This window comes from Macaca mulatta, chromosome 1 (assembly GCF_049350105.2).
Source record: "Macaca mulatta isolate MMU2019108-1 chromosome 1, T2T-MMU8v2.0, whole genome shotgun sequence".
In the NCBI taxonomy this organism is placed as follows: domain Eukaryota; kingdom Metazoa; phylum Chordata; class Mammalia; order Primates; family Cercopithecidae; genus Macaca; species Macaca mulatta.
The window spans coordinates 22,348,234-22,368,633 of NC_133406.1; the positions used below are offsets into that span (position 1 = coordinate 22,348,234).

Below are 20,400 nucleotides of genomic sequence, written 5' to 3' on the forward strand. Positions count from 1 at the left end.
ATGGGAGGAGTATTGCTTGAGCCCAGGAGTTCAAGACCAGCCTGACTCTACTGAGAATTGAAACATTAACCTGTCATGGTGGAGCGCGCCTGTAGTCCCAGCTACTCGGGAGGCTGAGGTGGAAGGATTGTTTGGGCCCAGGAGTTGGAGGTATAGTGTGAGATCCTATCTCAAATACATAAATAAATAAATAAATCATTTTCTTTGTAATACAAACTACAACCTGAGAACTAGAGAAAAGAAAGCTGATTGTACTCTTTTCCTTTGTGCTCAAGTAATAGAAAATGAAATGTGTATGTATGTTTATAACACACATATATATACATGTATATACATATTCATATGTATTTTTAATCATAGGGGATGAACACTAGAAAGTAAATGAAAAATGAGTTGAAAAACTAAGCATTTAAAATAAATCAATTCACTTTTGATGTATTAAGATATTAATTTCAAGGTTAATTATAACCTCCTCTTAGAGCTACAACTGTTCAAAGAGACACCACAACTGATTGTCAGGCCTAGATGCCTGTGAGGAGAGAAACTCAGCTTTAGTAACCTGTTGAAGCCGGGACTTAGAAAGTAAATGAAAACTCAATCGTAAAAACATTCATTAGTTTAAACCCTAGACACCGGGGCCTACATAAGAGTGGAGGGTGGAAGGAGAGTGAGGATTGAAAAACTACCTATCAGGTACTATGCTTATTACCTGGTTGACAAAATAATTCATACACCCAACCCCCATGGCATGTCGTTTACCTGTATAACAAACCTTCACGTGCACCCCTGAACCTAAAATAAAAGTTAAAAAAAATTAAGCCCTTTTGTCCTCAATGTTTTGATATTTGGTCCCGGGAACTCAAATTTGCCTTTGTCTTAACTGGTAAAAATATTTACCCAGAAATGAAGAAACATTAAATACATTAATATGTAAAGACTTCAGAGGGAAAGTTTAAGAATCCAAGCCATCAAAATAGCACCTTTAAGTATTTCTGTGGTGTATGCTGTAAGTACTCTATAAAAATGTATTAATATCTCTTGTTAAAATGCCATTTACATACAATGGTAACATAATTATAATTACACGTCTTCCTTACAGGTTTATTAAAACAGATGTGATCTACCAATAATGTTGTATGTTTGATGGAAAGAATTGGAATATAATAATCCTACTTTTCTTTAATGCGTTACTAATTCAGACAGACCCTTCTGGTTGTTCTGAATTGGAGAGAGAGCAGGCACCTCAGTTGGATTTGGAATCACCCACTTTTTTTTGCAGGTATTTCAAAAAAAGCGTGGTTTTGGTACAGCTCTTCCGAACCCACGGGAAGAACCTGTTCGTCAGCTCATCCTTCCATCTGCTGAGTAAATGCTTGTTGAGCATCTACTGAATGCCAGCACTGTTCTTGGTTCTTGGAATACATCAGTAAACAAAATAGGAAAAACAAAACCAAACCTCCTGACCTCAAGGAGCTTTTACTTTAGGAATGATGGCTTTTAGTCATTTAATAGCTGCTGTTTTTATTAACTCTTAACTCTACCCATAAACTGGATACTTTCAACTTTTAAAAAAAAGGGAAACTAATTATGTGCCCACTGTGCTCGGGGACATAAAACCTGCGGCCGCTGCCACTGCAGAGACCCATCATGGATCAGAGGTCGTTCCTGGGAAACAACTTGTGCTGGCGGAAGGGGTTCTCCCTTTGCTCCCCTCATACCTCCCTTCCTTGCAGATGGGATCCTTGCAAGGGCAGAGCAGCTCTTAGAGGTGTCAGGCCGTTTTCTTTCATTCTGCTTATTTTCCCATAGGCTAGTACTGCTCAGAACCCAGGCTGTGAGTGTTTTGATGTGGAAAGCTATTTACTAAGCATGTCTTGAGACAGAGGATGGAGGGAAAGAAAGCCTCCAAGAAAGTGGTGATTCTACAACCATCGTCGAAGTTTGGTTTAAAACTCAAAACTGCTGATATGTATTACTAAGCAGATAATGGTAACATCTTGTATTTGCATGGCCCTGTATCAGTCAGTAGCATTCACATTTGTGTGGTGGTGTATAGCATTCCTTATTTCCTATCAGGTGTTTTCATTTGATCTCAAGTATTATGTCCTGAGACAGAAGAAATAGCCTCATTTTACAGAAGAAGAAACTCAAAATTTCAAGGAATTTGCCCAAGGTCATTGGAAAGTGTCTAAAATAAGACTTTGACCCTGACTCTCTGATTTCAAGCCCAGCGATTCTTCTAACAGGCCATATTCTTTTACTTTTATTATCTTGACTTACACAACAAAGGAGATAAGCCAGGTACGTGTCATTAATCTTCCTATATATGACAACTGAGACGCCAGGAGGTTAAATGCCTTGCCTAAGATTACTTGGGTGGTGGTAGGAATGGTTTTCAAAACCAGATCATCTGAATGGAAGCTAAGTCTTTCTGCTGTATCACCTTGTGAACGTGTCAGAAACTACCACCCCACCTTCCAAAACACATACACACTCTCACTTTTAATGTGGACCCATCCTAGCATAAGCTAGTTGAGGACTGACTGCTGAGCATGATCCAGAAATTTACTGTCAAATTTTGCTTTTGAGATGTGCTTGTGTTAAGTCTTTTTATTTTTTTATTTTTTTAAGTATTGGTGAGGAATCACTTTAAGATTTATTGTTTTTTTTTGTTTTTTTTTTTGTTTTTTGTTTTTTTCTGAGACGGGATTTCACTCTTATCACCCAGGCTGAAGTGGAGTGGCATGATCATAGTTCACTTGAGCCTCGAACTCCTAGGCTCCAGCAGTTCTCCTGAGTAGCTGGGAATACAGGCGTGTGCCAACACACCTGGCTAATTTTATATATTTTTTACATTTTCATAGAGATGCTGGTCTTGAACTCCTACCCTTAAATGATCCTCCTGCATTGGCCTCCCCAAACACTAGGATTATAAACGTGAGCCACTGCACCCAGCCTATAATTATTCTAAAGATTTCTTTCCTGTTTATGTACAGAATATCTAACAGCTATGCTTACCTTTAAAGCAGCCTTGTGAATATGCTTGTGAATTCTTCAAACTCAAGAGTCTTGTTTGCATTTTGTAGATATATCTGTAGATAGATCTTACCTATCTCTGGCAGGTAACATTATCATCGTGTTTTCCCTGTTTCTTGACACTTTGTGAAAGCATTGTAGAAATAAAAGAACAGTCTTTATTCTTTGACCTCTCTTATGCTTTATGAATTCTGAAAAATTGAGGGAGAAAAAAGGAAATCTATGCTTTAGTGCTTTCCCTAAGTTTTGAGAAGCAGGCTTAAAAAAATGCTTTACAATTTTTAGAAGCTGTAATACACACTGAAAATAAGGATCCCAGGTGGTTGAGGCAGACTAGGATTCTTCTTTGACCCAGTCCTTTCATTGAAAAGATTGTATTTAGATATTTCTCTGAGTGTTCTAGATTCATAGACCCAAATGACCTCTCTTTCTCTGAGCATCAAGATATATGCAGAAGTTACTTCCTGAGGACAATAAATATGAAAAGAGAATTATCACCCTCTGCTTTCAGAAATCACTTAAAAAGGAAGGGGGTGCTTTTCCCACGAGGTTCCCGAGACAGAGTCCTTATGTCACCTTGTATTGGCAAAAAGATCTGGGGCACTGTGCTTGACTATAGCACTTCTTTGTTCCCCTCCCGATATATTTACAGAATATATTCCTCTTTTGCCTGCACTCATTTCCATAATGCGGAAGGTAAATAAACCTTATATAACGTTTTATGGTTAAGAACTACTTAGTCTTGTGTGTGGAACTTCAGCAAGAAGCAAAAAAAAAAAAAAAAATCACTTATAGATATATTACCTCATGTAATCCTCACCACAACCTTAGGAATTAGACATAAATTATAAGAACCAATTACTGATTGGGAAAGTACGTCTCAGAGAGGTTAATGACTTCCTCAAGGACACAGGATCTTTCTTGATCTAACCAAGATGTGGTCCTCGTTTTCTGAATCCAGGGTTCTAGTCCTGTCTTTTAGGAGATGTCCAAGTCATGCAAAAGCATCACTGGCAGAGTCCACCAGTGTTTTATTCACACCTTGCAACAGCCTACTTTTTGAAGGCTTCTTGCTGTCATGGTTATTCAGTCCTATGAGGTGGAGATGACTTTTTTGGTATCTCTTTGCATTATTACAGTTGTTATTTTTGGTTCTATTTTTATGAAAAATGTACTTTTTAGCCCACAAAAATAGCATAGCAGCAGCTTATCAAAGTATCCCAGACAAGTTTACTTCACCCACAAATTAGCAACACCTTCATGCTTCCTGGGGTGGAAGAAATGCAGAGTCCACTTCCTCCCAGTGAACATCTGAGCCAGATTCCTGCTCCACTCGGTCCTCCTTCCTACCTCTGAGAGCCATGAAATAATGTGAGAGTTTTTGTTTCTCCTGCAAAGGGAGGAGGGTCCGGAGACAAAAGGGAAATTAGTATTCACTGGAAGCCTCCCTGTACAAGCAACAGTGCTAGGACTTTTATACACATTGTTACAATTATTACAGCAGTTCCCCATTATTGAAACAGAGGGTAGGCATTTCCCATTTTTCAGATGGGAAAAGTGAGAATTAAGTTAATTTTCCAAAGTCACACAGCTAGTGAGAGAAAAAGCCTGGACAGGAACTCAGACTCTGTGACTTCAAAGGCTAAGTGCATTCTGTTTACACAGGCCGCCCTCCCTGCAGTGAGAGTTCAAGCTCTGTTGGAGAAAACCTCAGACCATGGCTTTCTTGCAGCTTTCCGCTGGAGAACATTCGGTGCCCGTTCCCCCGTGGTGAGTTACCAAGTGCAGCACCACCCAGGGGAAGAGTCTGGGCTTAGGAGTTGGACATGAGTTTGAATCCTCCTTCAGATATTTACTGTCGATCACATTGGCGACCAGTGCTGCTGAATTTCTCCAGCCCTCCATTTATTCATCTATGAAGGGGAGAACTACCTACAGGGCAGGGAACTTACAAAGATTAGATGAGGGGATATGTGCAAAGCCCTAACACCCAGTAGGTGCTGACTAGATGATGTTCCTTATTATTATGGTGATTACCACTGTACTCTTTTCAGATGAAAGTGTTCGGTCACCTGGAACCTGTGAGTATGCGCTTTTTGATCTGTGACTGAACTGTTCACCCATTTCTCAGTTTCTCTGCTCTGTCAAAGATCAACATTTTAGGTTTCTCTGTTGTTGCCAAACCTGTCATTTTTATTTGGTGTGGCTTCTTGGGAAACTTCCATGACCCATTTGATGGGAATCAGGCAGTGAAAACAAGGACAGATGCAGCAGAAGTGGCATCAGGAACAAATGGGTCATAAGAACTTACCTTGGCAGCCCCAGAATGGTCAGGAGGAAAAGTACTTTAAGATATCAGAAGGCAGAAAGGAAAGATTGGATGATAGAATGGGGAAGGGATTCCTCCTTGAGTTCACAGAAGTGAATCAGTACAAGCCACAAGGTTACCATTGAACATTCCTGTACTCCTAGGCATAGGCCAGGTACATCCTCAGCCATGGATACGTTTGTTAAACAAATGAGTGAGGCATTGACCTTCGTAACTCTTGGATGCAGAAGTAGAACTCAAGCTATTTAATAACAATCACGGTGCATAGGCACCAGCAAGTCAGAGTGGACAACAGTCATAGTTCTGGAGCATGGTCCTCAACACTACATTTTGTATGCAGAGTATGAACACTTTAACTCTTAGATCCTTGGAATATAAGGAAGAGAGGCTGGAAAAAAAAGGGGTTGGCATTTGAAAGTGGAGAGATAGTGTAAGGCACAGCTGTTTATCAACTGCTATCTAAGTATTTCAGGCCAGACACGTGGCTCATACCTCTAATCCCAGCACTTTGGGAGGCTGAGCCAGGAACATTGCTTGAGCCTGGGAGTTCAAGACTGGTCTGGGCAACATGGTGAAACCCTGTTTCTACAAAAAATACAAAAATTAGCCAGCTGTGGTGGGGCACGCCTGTGGTCCCAGCTACTGGGGAAGCTGAGATGGGAGGATCCCCCTGAGCCCTTGGGGGTCGAGGCTGTAGTGAGTTGTGATTGCACCACTGCACTCCAGCTGGGTGATAAAGTGAGACCCTGTCTCAAAAGAAAAAAAAAAGTAGTAGTTTAGTATCTAGCTTCTGGTCCACTTGTACTGGTGTTTATACTATGTATCAACCCAGCTTATGTGACTACATGGATTTTCATTGCACATCTGAATGAAGCCAAAAACACACAAGGTTTTAAGAGTGTTTGATGTCTTATTGGCAGTATGAGGTGGACCAACCATACAGTTAGTAACATAGCCAGCATTGGCTTCTGGCACTTAGTTTTGAGTTCTTTCTGAAGAACTTATATATGTAGAAACTGGACTTAGCACTCACTTAAAGAAGAAATAACTTTGAAAAGAACCACGTGGGTTGTTCTTTCTCTTTATTGGTTTCATGTTTTCAGATCTTGCTAACTCTCCCCAGCTGTGCCCTGCAATGGAGACATATTTGAGACTCTGTTATGATATTTCCAAGATGCTGCGTGTGCCCTGGTGCTCTCTGGGAACTAATCTTTGTTCCTTTGCCCAGGGGACACCTGCCTCTCCCAGCTCTTTTCCCCTCGTGTCAAGGCACATGCACTCATGCTACCTTTTCATTGTCATTTTCTCAACCTTAGGGCTTTGTCTTTGAAATATGTGTGCATCCGCCTTTAGACACTTTATCATTAACTGGAAGTTACTGTTCCGATAGGCTTGAGGATAATTATTCATGTTATTAAAAAGCATTCCTCAGTTCGGTAAAGTATTTGGTAGCAAGCTCCTATAAGTAGAGAGATTTTCTGGTGTATTTGAGTACAGATCAATTACAGCTTGAAGGAGAGGTTGGTGCATTGCTGAAGAACTCTTAATAAAGTTGCAGATGCTGTCAGAAATGGAACCATACCTGAAAAATAATTTCTTCAGTTCCATAGCATTGCAAAACTTACTTCCACATTTGCTCATGTGATATATGGGATTTCCATCTCTAATCCTTTGCAAGATGGAAAGTCTGCCACATACATTTCTAAGGAGCCATAAGGTGGCTAGAAACTGCCATCATACCATACACAAACCCAGTTGCACCAGGGCCATGGCCTCTTTCACCTCTTTTTTAAGGTCTTCCTCAATGACACATGACCCTAACGACTCATGACTCTGTTGCTACTTTCCATTCTTCCCCAGATTTCAGAGCTTTGCTCTTCTCTGTTAAATGATTGGCACCTTCAGATGTAGGCTAAGAAAAAAATAGAATCTGATTTCCCGAACTCTTCTTTGCACACAGCCTTTCATGGAAACTGCTGTAATGCAAGTCTGGGTATTCCCTAAAGTGGCCCTTCATGTCACTATTTGACTAAGGAATAGGAGGGAACAACCCCGTCTTGCATCATCCCTGCTCTCTCAGCCAGAGAAGACCTGTGCTGGCTGGAGGGTGGCGTCGCGCCTCCCCTTGATGCCGCGGGCCACGCAGAGAGGCAGCGACCTTCCTCTGGGGCTCCTGATATCGAGCTGGGGAATGAGTAATTGGGACTCGCCAAAGTGTTTAAACACCAGAATTGAAATTAATGTCCCCTCATTGCTGGGTACGCTGACAATACATTACAGCAAACACCTTCCCAAAGTGAAATGAATGTTTGTTTATCCTCATGAAATATACATCAAAACATGTTGGTAGAAGAAGGCCTAATGAGGGAAGGGGCCAGGTTTCTGTTAATTCTTGGCAAATAGTTAACAGAAGTGGAAGGTGTTTTTTTTTTTCTTTTTCTTTTTCGTTCTTCTTTTTTCTTTCTTTTTTTTTTCTCCAGAATAACCTGTCCACAGCTGTGTATCTAGGACATTAATATGGGTTTAATGAAAACTCCAGTTGATCTGTCCAAAGATATTGATGAGCATTGCCCAGGCGTATTAATCATCTCCTTGAGGGAGGAAATGAAGGGAATGGGCGAGCAGGTTTCTGTCAGATGCCAATCCAGATGAAGAGATGTGAAAAGAAATTTTTTTAATCCTCCATAGCTACATCCATTTCCTGGGACATGGGTTGGCCCAAGAGGGAATGAGAAGGACCTACGACTGCACAGGAAATTCTGGGGCACATTTAACGTTAAATCATTAAGCTTCTGCCAATAAATCCATTACTGTTAATTATATTGAGATGGCCAACGATCCGCTGACAATATTCCTTCATTGATTTTCATTCGCAGTGAATCGATGTTCTGGCTTGGCTCTCTTTGGTGTTTTCATTCTTTCATTTCTTTCTCCCTGTCCTCCTCTCTCTCTCCCCATGCCCTGCTCCCCGTACCTATCCCTCCCCCTCCCCTTGAGCTTTTTCAGTAATGCAGCTCCTCTCTCACTGGTGATACAGTTCTCTCCCTAAGTGCCAAATGTTTCTTGATAGGAACAAGCTACATTTCTTTATGGCTTATGGCAAACTGCCTTGATTACTTCTACTGCTGTACCCATTATGTGAATTAAATATGTATTCAGTTGCATGCTGCTTGCGATGTTATTGCAGGGTGACATATGGTACTGACTCAATTAGAATGAAACTAGCATTAGATAACCCTTCTGATTACATGCATCCTGACCGGCTCCTCCTCGGCCTCCCCTCTGTGCTCTCGCTCTCCAGTGTCTGCAGGCCGCAGGTTTTCATTATCGGTTATCATCTCTGCCACATCAGATGCGGGATGGGGGTGGGAGAGGGAGGGGCCTGTGGATCTCTGGGAAAGAAAGCGCATCAGACAGACAGACCGCTGCGAAAGGGTTGGTGGGGAAGAAAGGAGAGGCCTCTGTACTTGCATTTGTAGTTGACATTTAAAATTGTATTTTTTGGAAGTGGTTGTCAGGCCTGCTCTGAAAAGGGGCTGGAAGTGTTTCTCCAGAGTTGTGAAGCAATGGCTGCATGTGATTAGTCAGTCCTTACCTCGAAATGATTTATTTAAAAAGAATACATTGGCTGGGCACGGTGGCTCCTGCCTGTAATCCTAGCATGGGAGGCTGAGGCAGAAGGGTTGCTTGAGCTTAGAAGTTTGAGACCAGCCTGGGCAACACAGTGAGACCCTGTCTCTAAAAGAAGAAAAAATTTGAGATTTTCTTAAAAGCAGAAAAAAATTTTTTCCCGTTGTTGCCTTTTCTTTTTTAATGCAGAGCTCATACTCTATCACCAGTAATATATTTTGTTTTCATATCACACCAATATTCAATATATGTTAACCTGTTTGATTTTCATCAGCATCTGACAACACAGGTAGACCAGGAATCATCCCCCCGTTTTACAGATGATGCGATGGAGATTTAGAGAGGCTTGGCTGCATTAGTTTGAAGCCACAAAGTCACTGGGTGCCCGAATGAGGGGGAATCCTTAAAATGCTGGGGGTTCTGAAGGGCAACTCAAGGATACGTTGTAAAGTGATCGAGAGTTTTTAAGTCTTTTTTTTTTTTTTTTTTGAGACAGAGTCTCCCTTTGTCACCCAGGCTGGAGTGCAGTGACGTAGTCTCGGCTCACTGCAACCTCTGCTTCCTGGGATCAAGTGATTCTCCTGCCTCACCCTCCTGAGTACCTGGGATTACAGGCGTGCACCACCATGCTTGGCTAATTTTTGTATTTTTTGTAGAGATGGGGTTTCGCCATGTTGGCCAGCGGGTCTCGAACTCCTGGCCTCAAGTGATCCTCCCACCTTAACCTCCCAAAGTGCTGGGGTTACAGGCATGAGCCACTGTGCCCGGCGAGAGCTGTTAAATCTTGAAAAGGTGTCTCGGGCAGTTGGTGGTGGAATATCTGGAATATCACATCCTGACATAATACAAATCGCACTAGAGTACTGTAGGCATATGACATTTCCTTCTGAGGAGTCATTTTCTCTCTGTGATAATTTTAACTGTGTTTTAGAGTGTTCTAAGCTTCCTTCCTTCAGCTCTATAACATCCAGTTGCCAAGCAAGAACCTATAGACAGTCCCATTCTCTTTCAGTCCCATCTAGACACACTTGAGGCTGAAGCATCTTCCAGACTAGGGGCTCCCACAGGGCACTGATGGAGAGCAGAGAGCTTGCAGGCAACCTTGGCTTTTCTCAAGGGCCGATAGAAAGGCTCTGGGTCTGCGATCACCCAACTGAATGTTGCGTCATCGTAAAATAAGACTTCTTTCCTGTGAGCAGCCCAAGTTAGCAGGCGGATTTGAGCATCTTCCACAGATCCCCAATCTGGAAATCTGGAAACCAGAATGCTCCCAAATCTGAGAATTTTTGAGCACCAACATGATGCCACAAGTGGAAAATTCTGCACCTGACCTCATGTGACTACACAAAGCATAGTCAGAACTTTGTTTTATGCACAAAATTTTTAAAGTATTGTATAAAATTACCTTTAGGGTCTGTGTATAAACTGTATATGAGATATAAATGAATCTTGTGTATAAACATGGGTCTTATCCCCAAGATACTTTATTACATATATGCAAAAATTCCAAAATTTGAAGAAAATAATCCCAAATCTGAAATACTTCTGGTCCCACGCATTTTGGATAAGAGATACTAAGCCTGTATATGTGCTTGTGTGCACCACATTATGTGCTGTGGGAAATACCAAAGTTTACATAGGCAGCTGGCTATAGGCAGTACATACATAGGCAGAAGTGGCCATAGGCAGCTCATACCCAGGCAGAAGTGAGTATCATGAGGGTGAGGGTAAGTGTAAGTGAGGATGGTGTGAACTCAAAAGTGCCATAGATGCACTGAATAATTTTAGTGTTCTTCATGCTATCACTCAGCCCATTACCTTGAGTATAGCAGGCTTTTAACAAATACTGGTTGAATGGATACACGGATGAATGAAAGGGAGGGTGTGAACTATGATGATAATGAGGCAGGTTTTCATGGAGGAAATGGGTCTCCTTATCGATAACACAACCATCCATTCCCACCCCACCCCACCCCTCCCCTCCTAGTTTTCAATGATAATAATGATAACTAAGTTATGCAGCACTTTATATTTAAAGTAACCCTTTCAAGAAATGCTGGAAAGATAAGCAAGAAATGAAGAAAAAATGGTTATCAGTACAGGCCGGGTGTGAGGGTGGGGAATAGGGTTAACAGGGCCAAACAAGAGTGGGAGCAAGACTCGGCAATGTATGGTGATCATAATGTATACTGTAGATGTATTTTTGTATTGTAAATACATTAACTACTTAAAAATAATATTAAAAGCAAAGAAATTTTCTGGAGCGTCGGCTTACCCAGTCTTCACAGTTGCCCTTTAAAGGGAGTGCACAGTTTTACTAGGTTCTAATTTCATGTAAGGGAATTGAAGAGTATAAATGAGTTACCTAAGATCATAGAGTTCGTAAGTTGTAGAGGCAAGACTGGCCCAGATTGGGTTCTTTCTTCCACAGCGTATGACTTCCGTGAACATTGTCCCAACTGTACTAATCCCCGGAGAGGTTTATGGCTATGTGATTGGGGCCTTCCCTGAGACCCCTGTTTGCCAAGGTCACTGTATGTGCCCCACAGGCCTCTGCAGGAAGAAAGAGTTGGAAGCTCGGGGTTCTTCTCCCGACTGCCACTGTAACACAGCAGATGTAAACTACAAGCAGCAGCAGAGCTTGGATATACAAGACGAGCTGTCTTTGAACTGGCCCCGTGGTTCTTGCACGCTGTTGCAGAAGGGAGGAAGCGTGAAGCAGATGGCCTTTGCCTGGTTTTCAGGGTGGCCCTGAGATGCGCAGGGTGCCTGCTGAGGAATGAGGGAGCTATTACAATTATTATAATACCTGGAAGTGCTGAAGAACAAATCAGGCACTGAAAACACCAAAAGTTGTTGATCTTGTAAATTTAGGACAGTGTGACTTATGTTCTTCAGAGCAAAGTATGACATTTTTATGGCATGCTTTAGGTAGGGTCCCCACTATTCTGTGGGTGTTTATACTACTTCAGTTGCTTCACAGCTTCCCCTTCTTTCCTACCACACCCAACACACCCCACCATTTTCCATTGGTAGGGGAGCTACCTAGAGCTGCCTCACTTGGCAGAGCAGAGCTAGTGCCTGTGTCATTGGCTGTTCTAGTGTGCTATCATCTAGCATATCTTATTCCATCTACAGCCTTCACACACTTTTGCTCTCCAGGTCCAGTGTGTTCATACATAGCAAGGGCTTTTCCTGAGTATCACATAGCCAGTGAGGAACAGATCTGTCCATAGACTCCTAGAAGATAATTTGCTGCTCTGAACACCATGACATCTGCCTTTTCGCAACGTGCAGCTAATCATAGGCACCTTATGCCCAAGCTTGCCTTTTAGAAGAATTAGGAAAGTGTTCTCCCAGTCTGGTTCCTTCTGTGGGCCGTATTCTGTTTTGATGTTGTCTAAAACTGTCCTCTGTATCTTTTGTACCTCCTAACCCAGGTCCCACCTCCATGAAACCTTTTGGGCTATCTCAGATGTCACAGAACCAGACTCTGTTGATTCTAAGATTTCTAGCTTTTTTTTCAACTAACGTCTAGAGTGCTTTCTTTTCTTTGCTGAAGTCAGATTTCTGCCCCTCCAGATTATGAAATCTCCCCAGTGGACAAATTCAGTCCTTATTCTACACTCTTGCTGTATTTGATCCTGACAACCTTTCTGTTATAAAATTCTCATTTCTTCATCTCTGTATTCTCCTGGTTTGCTTCGTATCTCTTTGGTTGGGCCTTCTTAGTTAACTTCAATGTTGCCTCCTCCTTAGCCCATCACTAAGTATTCGTATGCCTGCGTTTATCAACTAAATACCTATGGCTCACAAATATATCAATCTGTAATCTCACCGAGGACAGAGGACTTAGCATCTTTGTCAACCGCTGCATCCCCAGTGAAGAGTACAATGTATGGACTAAAACAAGTATACAGTAAATATTTATTAAACAAATGGTAAATTAAAACCTGTACGTTTAGCCCAGGTTGCTTTTGTGAGTTTCAGATCTACACATTTAACTGCCTGGCAATCATCTCTATATCCGTGTTCAGCAGATTCATAAGTCCAGGGCAGACCTCATCAGTCCCCATCCACAATAAGTCTTCCTCCTGTATTCCGTCTCTTTTATCTGCCCAATCTAGAAACCTAATATTTGTATCAAACTTTAACCTTTTTCTATGTCACCTCCTACTACCTTCATCTAATCATTAGCCAATTTGTGTTGATACTACTAGCAAGCATTTAATGACCACTTTATGCCAAGCCTTATAAAACTAAACACATCCTAACTAATTCTCCTTTCTCCTTCTTCCCATCTGCTGTCATCCTAAGTCAGGGACTCACTATCTTTCACCCATTCAGCAGTACTGACCTCTTGACTGGTGTCTCTGCCTGTAATATCCTCAAGCAGTCCATTGCATCTGAGCCTGCTGGGAGACTCTTAACATGCTAACCTGCTTGCTATACCCTTATTCAGAATTCTTTGATGGAAGTCCCATTGTCAAAAGCTGCAGTCCTGAATCTTAAAACTGTTGTGCCATGATCAGTTGTGAAGTATGTCACAAGTAATTTTGATATTAATAATGGTTCAAGACCTAAGGTTTGCAAATTATTTAAAATTTTAAGCTAAGTCAAATTATCACTATATAAGTGTCACTTTCACTCACTTGAATTTCCATATGCTTTCTTTAGTGGAAGAGAAAGAGTGGCATTACAGTCTGCTGAGAATTATTCATTTTGGTCTGTAGGATGAAATCTAAACTCCTTTGCATAACCTACATGAACCTTGTGATCTAGTCCTTGCCTACCTCACCAGGCCTATTTCTGACCATTTTTTTTCTATCTCACCATATGCTACAAACATACTGAGTTACCTGTAATATCTAAAACCTGTCACTTCTTTCTTACACCTTTGAAGATTGTCTCCTATTAGCAATTTCTTGTACCTATTGTCCCCTAAAACACTCTTACTGATCATTCAGATCTTGGCAGGGGCCTTGTCTGAGTATCCTGACCCAGTTCTAGATATTCCTCTTCCTTCGTATCCGCTTTGCCTTGTATATTCCTTCATTGTAGCTTATAATAATTACATGGTATTTTTAGCGTGTTTATTTTCCCACAGGACTATAAGTTAATGCCTTTTCATGTTCTTCTCCCAATTTTTAGTACATGGCTGGACATACGGTAGGTGCTGTGTAATCTATTCACTGGTCCTAACATTCTTCAGAATCAGGCAACTTTAGTACCACATCATAACTTGATAGGCTAGAGCGAGAGAGCCCTGGACAGGGAGTTTGAGCAGCTAGTCCTAGCTCATCTATAATGGTTCTGTGGCCCTTGACATGTTACATAAAACTTATATATATCTCAGTTTGTATGCACATGGTCTGTTTGTAGGACTTCCCTATGAAATGGTGGTTTAGACCAAGTTGGAAGGTGTACATTGATTAGTAAATACGGGAAGTAGGATAGAATAGGCAAAGTGAGGCTTATGTGCTTGCCATTGATAGTCTGTCATTGAATGTCTAGCTCGGGGTAATAGATGGAGACCCAGTCATTATTTGAGCATAGATGACATGTGCTGAAATTGGATTGAAGGACTTCTCATCTGGTAAAAATGTGCCGGATGTTCTAGAGTATAGAGAGATTGAAGAAAGAGATTTCAGCCAGGAGACAAAAGGATCTGGGATCTGGTATCTTGGGAATGAAAAGGATCAGACTTTTCTTCAAAAATTTTTGAAAGAAAGATTGACAGAGCCTGATAACCATCTAGATATGGAAGTTGAAGGAAAGGTATGAATTGAAGATGATGGAATCATTTAATTCATTTGTTAATTTGGATTCCACAGAAAGTTTGAGGTGGGATGACTCAGTACAATGAAAACTGTTAGGCACATGGCTGGAGGGTATGGTCACAGATGCTGACTTTATCATGTAACTCGGAAATAAGGCTTTGCTAGGATTGTCGTAGCATTTGCTGCATCGTATGCAAGTTTGGACTAGACTGTTGAGATATATCCCGTGTCTGTCTATGTGTTTATCTTTGTAAGTTCTCTGATTTGGTTACCTGAGAGAATGGGTTTGGCATTAATAGGAATAAGGAAATCAGGGAAGGGAGGGGATTTGGATGCCAGGTAGAGTGCTCTTCATTTCAGATTGTGGTAGATCTTTGAGTTTCACTGAACGTTGTGATAACTTCTGTGTAATTGTTGACTTTCCTTTTGGCTTTGTCTCTGACTTTCATAGGATAGCACTCTATCTGCTGGAATCATACTCTGTTTTCAGGCAGTCCCTAGGCTGAGCTCACCAGTTTCAGTGACCTCTTTCTGGTAGGAGGTCAGAGTTTATTGAGTGACAGTGGCCCAGAATAAAATTATAGTGGAAAAGAATTTGGGTTTTAGAGTCAGACTGACCCAAATTTGTGTTCTGTATCCTTTGTCTATTTTGTGACATTGGCAGGTTACCTAATTTTCATATGTCTGTCTTCTCAGTACTATAAGTAGGGATAATATCACCTACTTCATAGGGTTTGGTGAAAGATTAAAATAATAATAGTTAATATTAATTTAGGGATTAGTTACTAAGCACTGCTATTTTATATTCGTTATCTCATTTAATCCTCCCTGCAAAATCTATAAAGTATGTATTTTCATCGTCCCTGTTACACTGACCAGTAGAGGGATTAAATAATTTGCCCTGTTACCTGACTAGGAATTGGCAGAGCAGGGATTTGAACCTAGGTTGAATGACTGCAGAAGCTCAGCCTTTAATAACTGAAAGCACGGCAGCTTCCCAAATATCACCCTTTCTATGAAAATGTGAAATCTCTAGTAAGACCCTCTTTCAGATTAATCACCTCTTCTACCATGTTCCTATGACAAAATTCCTGAAACTTTAATTAGCACTTGTTCTATCCCATGTCAACCCTTTATTCAACCCTTAATTTTAATCATTTGTTATACATCCCCCTTTCTTCACTCAATTATAAACTTTCAAAAACAAAAACTGTGTTTACCTACGTATTTTTGCACCCAATGCCTTCATACACAGGAGTTCTCAGTGTTAATTTGTTGCAAAGAAATTATTTGAAAGGCTCATGCCTTCCCTAGGGGACATCTTTAGCCACTTGGTGCCTTGAGGTCACCTTTGCTTTTCCATCATTAAAATAGAAAAATTAAAGTGTCACGGAGTACTACGAGTAGCAATAATGAAATATGATCATTTAAAATAAGGATAGAATATCACTTAGCCTGACTGTGGTCTTCATATCACCTCCCCCGACCAAAGAAAAGTCATAAAAGCCGAAGTGATCTTTGTCTCAGTAGGTTAGATTGTCTGTGATATTTGGAATTGAACTAGACAAGAAGAGACGTATCAGGAAGCAGTTCCTCCTTGCCTCCGGGTATCAGACATGCTAGATCCCAGCTGGTCTTCACTTTTTCTCTCACTTACCCCTTTGGTTGGAATGCAGGCATTATTCTGAAGCTTTGTGGTAAGCGACTTGGATTTTCTAGTGTCGCGCTCTTCTCTTTTTTAGGAAGGGAGAAGCGGGTCTGGGAAATTAAAGTGAGTGTATCTCCCAGGGCACCGATTGTTAAGAGGGTTGGGACCTCAGTATGTTCTTTTTTTTTTTTTTTTTTTTCTCCATTCTGCCACACCTGAGATAGAAAAAAGAAATACCACCGTCCCTTGGGTAGCAGTAGAGGGTGAGAGCAAGACTCCTACCTCTGAATGCCTTTAGATTTAGAAGTTCATTTTGACTGCTTTATGATACAAAGTTGAGTAATAATAATGGTCTTACTGGTAAAAATAATAAGCACAGAGTGTTTCATATATATCAAAGCAATTTTATGCATTGTGGTTCTCATTCTTATTCTTTGAGAAACAGCCTTGTGGGGTTGAATAGAAGGAATTACAGAATTGTGTTTGACAGTGTTGAGTGAGAAATTTTTAGCTGTTTTTCTTGTTTTGTTCCCTGTTCCCTCCCTCATTTTTTTCTTAATCCTGAATTAGTCTCTTGAGTTACATCTCGGCATTCAGGACTCAGTGCTGCCAGCCTCACCCATCTGAAGCAGCTGAGAGCCAGGATGCTAGCAGAGGATATCTGTGTAGCCAAACTAAGGGCTGTGTACTTAAGTTTGTGCAGTTGACATCAGAGCACCAAGAAGCCACCACTCAAGACCTGTGATTTCAAATAGGATTCTAATTGTATGTTTATCTGGCTTCCTAGCCCATGCCAGGCTATACACATGATAATCTCTAACATTTACTAAGTACTTACTAACTGAGGCAGTCTCCTAAATACTCCCAAGCATTCACTCAGGTAATCCTCACAACCACCCTAGAACCCAAGGTACCACAACTGCCTCCATTTTACAGGTGAGGACACAGCACAGGGGGGATTTGAAACAAGGTCCCAAGCCAGTTGTCAGGTCTGGCTTCCATGATCTGGAACCACAGCCCATGCTATCAGCTATAGCACTGCAACCTCAGAAGAGGGGGAAACTTGAAGAAGCAGTAAAATCATATAAAGGAGACTCAAGAATTTAAAAAGCCCAGCAGACTGAGTCTATACAGAATAGGCATGCGTGCTCTCACATAGCAGTGGGCCTGGGTGATCATCGGCATTCATAATGATAAATGACGTGGGTCACAAAGAGGAGGCCAAATAATGTCCAAGATCCCTATCTATCTACGTAGATATTTTTTAAAAGAAGCTAGATGGAAATATAATGTGTTTTAGAAGATTACTATCGAAAATGATGAAAATACAAATAGTTTTGGTAAAGCCCCAGTAACAGAGAGCCAGGCTTTCAAAAGTGATTTATTTTTCAGTAGTTAACGTTTTTGTGCCTTTCTACCTGCTCACGGGTTCCAGAGTCTCTCTTGCCTGGTGTCTCCCTGAGAACAAAGATTGTGGATCCCCGAAGTGCCTCTACCTCCTCACTGGACTCCTGCTCCAGAAAAGATGACCATAATCTAAGAATCACCCTACCCCATGAACAGGGTGTCACACATGTGCTTGACTGTGCCTCTACAGTGGCAGGTAGAGCGAGTGCAGTGCAGGAAATATCAGCCCTTTCTAAAGCACTATGAAAATGAAAGGGGGAGGTGGTCAGGGGATGGAGAGGACAGAGGGGAAATCACTTCTTTGTCTAAAAGGGAAATGCCAGGACTGTCCCTTCGGGTCTGTTAAGTATCTATAGGATGAGGAGGAAAATTCTTCTTCTCATTGCTCCCACCTCTCCCTATCCCCTTTATTCTTTCTCACTTTGTAGAATAATATAAAAAAGCCCAGCAGAAAGGGAGCTGTGATGCTGTCGTCCCTGGCGTTGATGTTATTTATTTTCCTCAGTTGCTGCTCTGGAAGCCCGGAGTTGACAGAGCGGTTTTGTAGAATAGAAACATTATAGACTGTTACTGTCAGAGTGTTAAATGTGATGGATAGAGAAATAGAGGCGAAGGAGGGGACTTAATACTGAGAGCCAGGGTGCTCATGGGAAAATAAACCATCCGCATATAAGAAATGAATGAGGTAATGTGGCGGGAGGTAATGGGCTTTCGCAACATGCCGGAACAGAGATGCTTATTACAGGGTGTGCTTAACCCTTGGCATGCTGATTTCCCTTTGTGGGTTCCAGGGCTTTTTGCTGGGTCCCTCTGTGGGAGCATGTGTGTGGCTTTTCTTCCGGCAGGGAAGCCAGCGTGTGTAGAGGAATGGAGACAAACGCATTCTTAATAACGCTGTATTAGCAGCCTGTACATCAGAGAGCTTGGCAGCTCCTGAGGGGCACAGGACTCCTGTGGCGGTGTGAGACAGAATGTGCCAGGATTGCTGGATTATGGAGAAGCCAAGGAAGGCACATCAAGGGAGCGTGAGGTTCTGTTGATTTCTCCATTGGAGACTTAAGAGAAGTGCTTTGGTTACGTAGGGGAGGAGATTCATGTTACTTGATTTTTTCAAGTAGCCCCCGAAGGTTTCCTGCTGCTCTTCGTAGCAAATGCTAGCTGTTTACCACTGACCAGAATGTGGTGGCTTTGCTCTAGGTTGGGAGACATGGGAGCAGAAATTGATCATCTTTATGACCTCATGGTCTAGTACAGTGCATGGTACAGAGGTAATAATAAAGGTGATCGTGTCAGGTGGAGACCCTGCAGCAGATAGGATGATGGAGGGGGACCCAGCTGTCCTGAATGAGGTAGGTGAAGGAAACTGAAGGTTTGCCAGTTTCAGTGAACAAGGTGCTTTTCCCTCGTATTGGGTTTCTATGACTTTTTTCACCCGTCTTTGTGTTTTGGTGGTGGCCAGCCTTGTGTATTGCCACTTAGTTGATATGGACTCCCATCTACCTCTGACAGTTAGTTGCCTGCTGTGTGGCCTTGAGCAGGTCATTGAACCTCTCTGGGTGTTAGTTTCGTCATCTGTAACATGAGAATAATAACACTTCATAAATTCATTAGCAAGACTGAACATAATCATGCCTATGAAAGTGTAGAAACCTCTAAAACGTTATGCAAATAGCCAAGTATTATCATTATTTGTGTTGTTAGTAATGAAACAATAAATGCATGTCAGATAATAAGGTAAAGCTCCAACTCCTGATCTTTTCAGGAGACTCTTTGGCTTTCTGCATTTATTTTCCCCCACTAGGATACATAGAGTGGTAAGATATGTAGAAAGCAGAGTTCAGGGGAAAGTCAGAATGAGGCAAAGCTTCCAGGACAATACTTCCTGGTTGATCTGTTATTTTTCTAAACCTTTTTCTTTTCTGTGTGGAAACACAATGCCATTTTTTGAACTTCACCAATTGTTATCTCAGAGATGGGTATGTCTGAGGCCTGGGCAAGTCAGGACAGTGCCACTCCATTTTCGGAAAAGGAAGTGTGATGGGGTTTAGCAGGGGAGTTACTGCTCTACTTCATTAACCAAGCTCAGTAATTCTCCAAGAATACCCCTGCGGGTGGGTATGTTTATGAAATGCAGATTCACAGGCCTTGCCCCAGCAAATTTGATAGGGGTCTAGGAATCTATATTTCACAAACACTGTGAGTGAATCACATGCCCGTGGTACATACCTCACTTTTTAGAAAGTACCTCTTCCTTCACACTCTCTCCCATTCCCCTGTGGTCATGGTCTAGTTACTGGTCTTAAAGGTGATAACCTGCTACTATTCAAGAATAATTAAAATGCCACCAATGCCCTCACTTCATCAGTCCATGGGTCCGGCACAAGACTGATGTGCACATTTTTAAAGCATTTTGTATTTTTTGACCGAGCTCTGTCCTTATGATTTGTGTCGTTTTCTATCTCTGTATTATGTATTCAGAAAGATTTTTTATAACAGCACCGATATTGCTTTTATTAATGGTACTGTGACATACGACTGAAACCCACAACCTTTTGGTCTGTATTAATAAC

General features: G+C 41.6%; 1 protein-coding gene across 8 annotated transcripts in view; it reads left to right on the top strand.

Moving 5' to 3' along the window:
- The window catches only part of PBX1 (PBX homeobox 1), a 292,465-nt gene that overhangs the window by 123,809 nt on the left and 148,256 nt on the right, over positions 1-20,400 (top strand). For 2 of the 8 annotated variants that reach the window (XM_077986393.1, XM_077986403.1), the window contains one exon: positions 4,702-4,806. The exons of the other annotated variants lie outside the window; for them this stretch is intronic. In XM_077986393.1, coding sequence (XP_077842519.1) covers positions 4,702-4,806 — 105 coding nt within the window. The remainder of the gene's footprint in view (positions 1-4,701; positions 4,807-20,400) is intronic. 8 annotated transcript variants of the gene reach the window in all.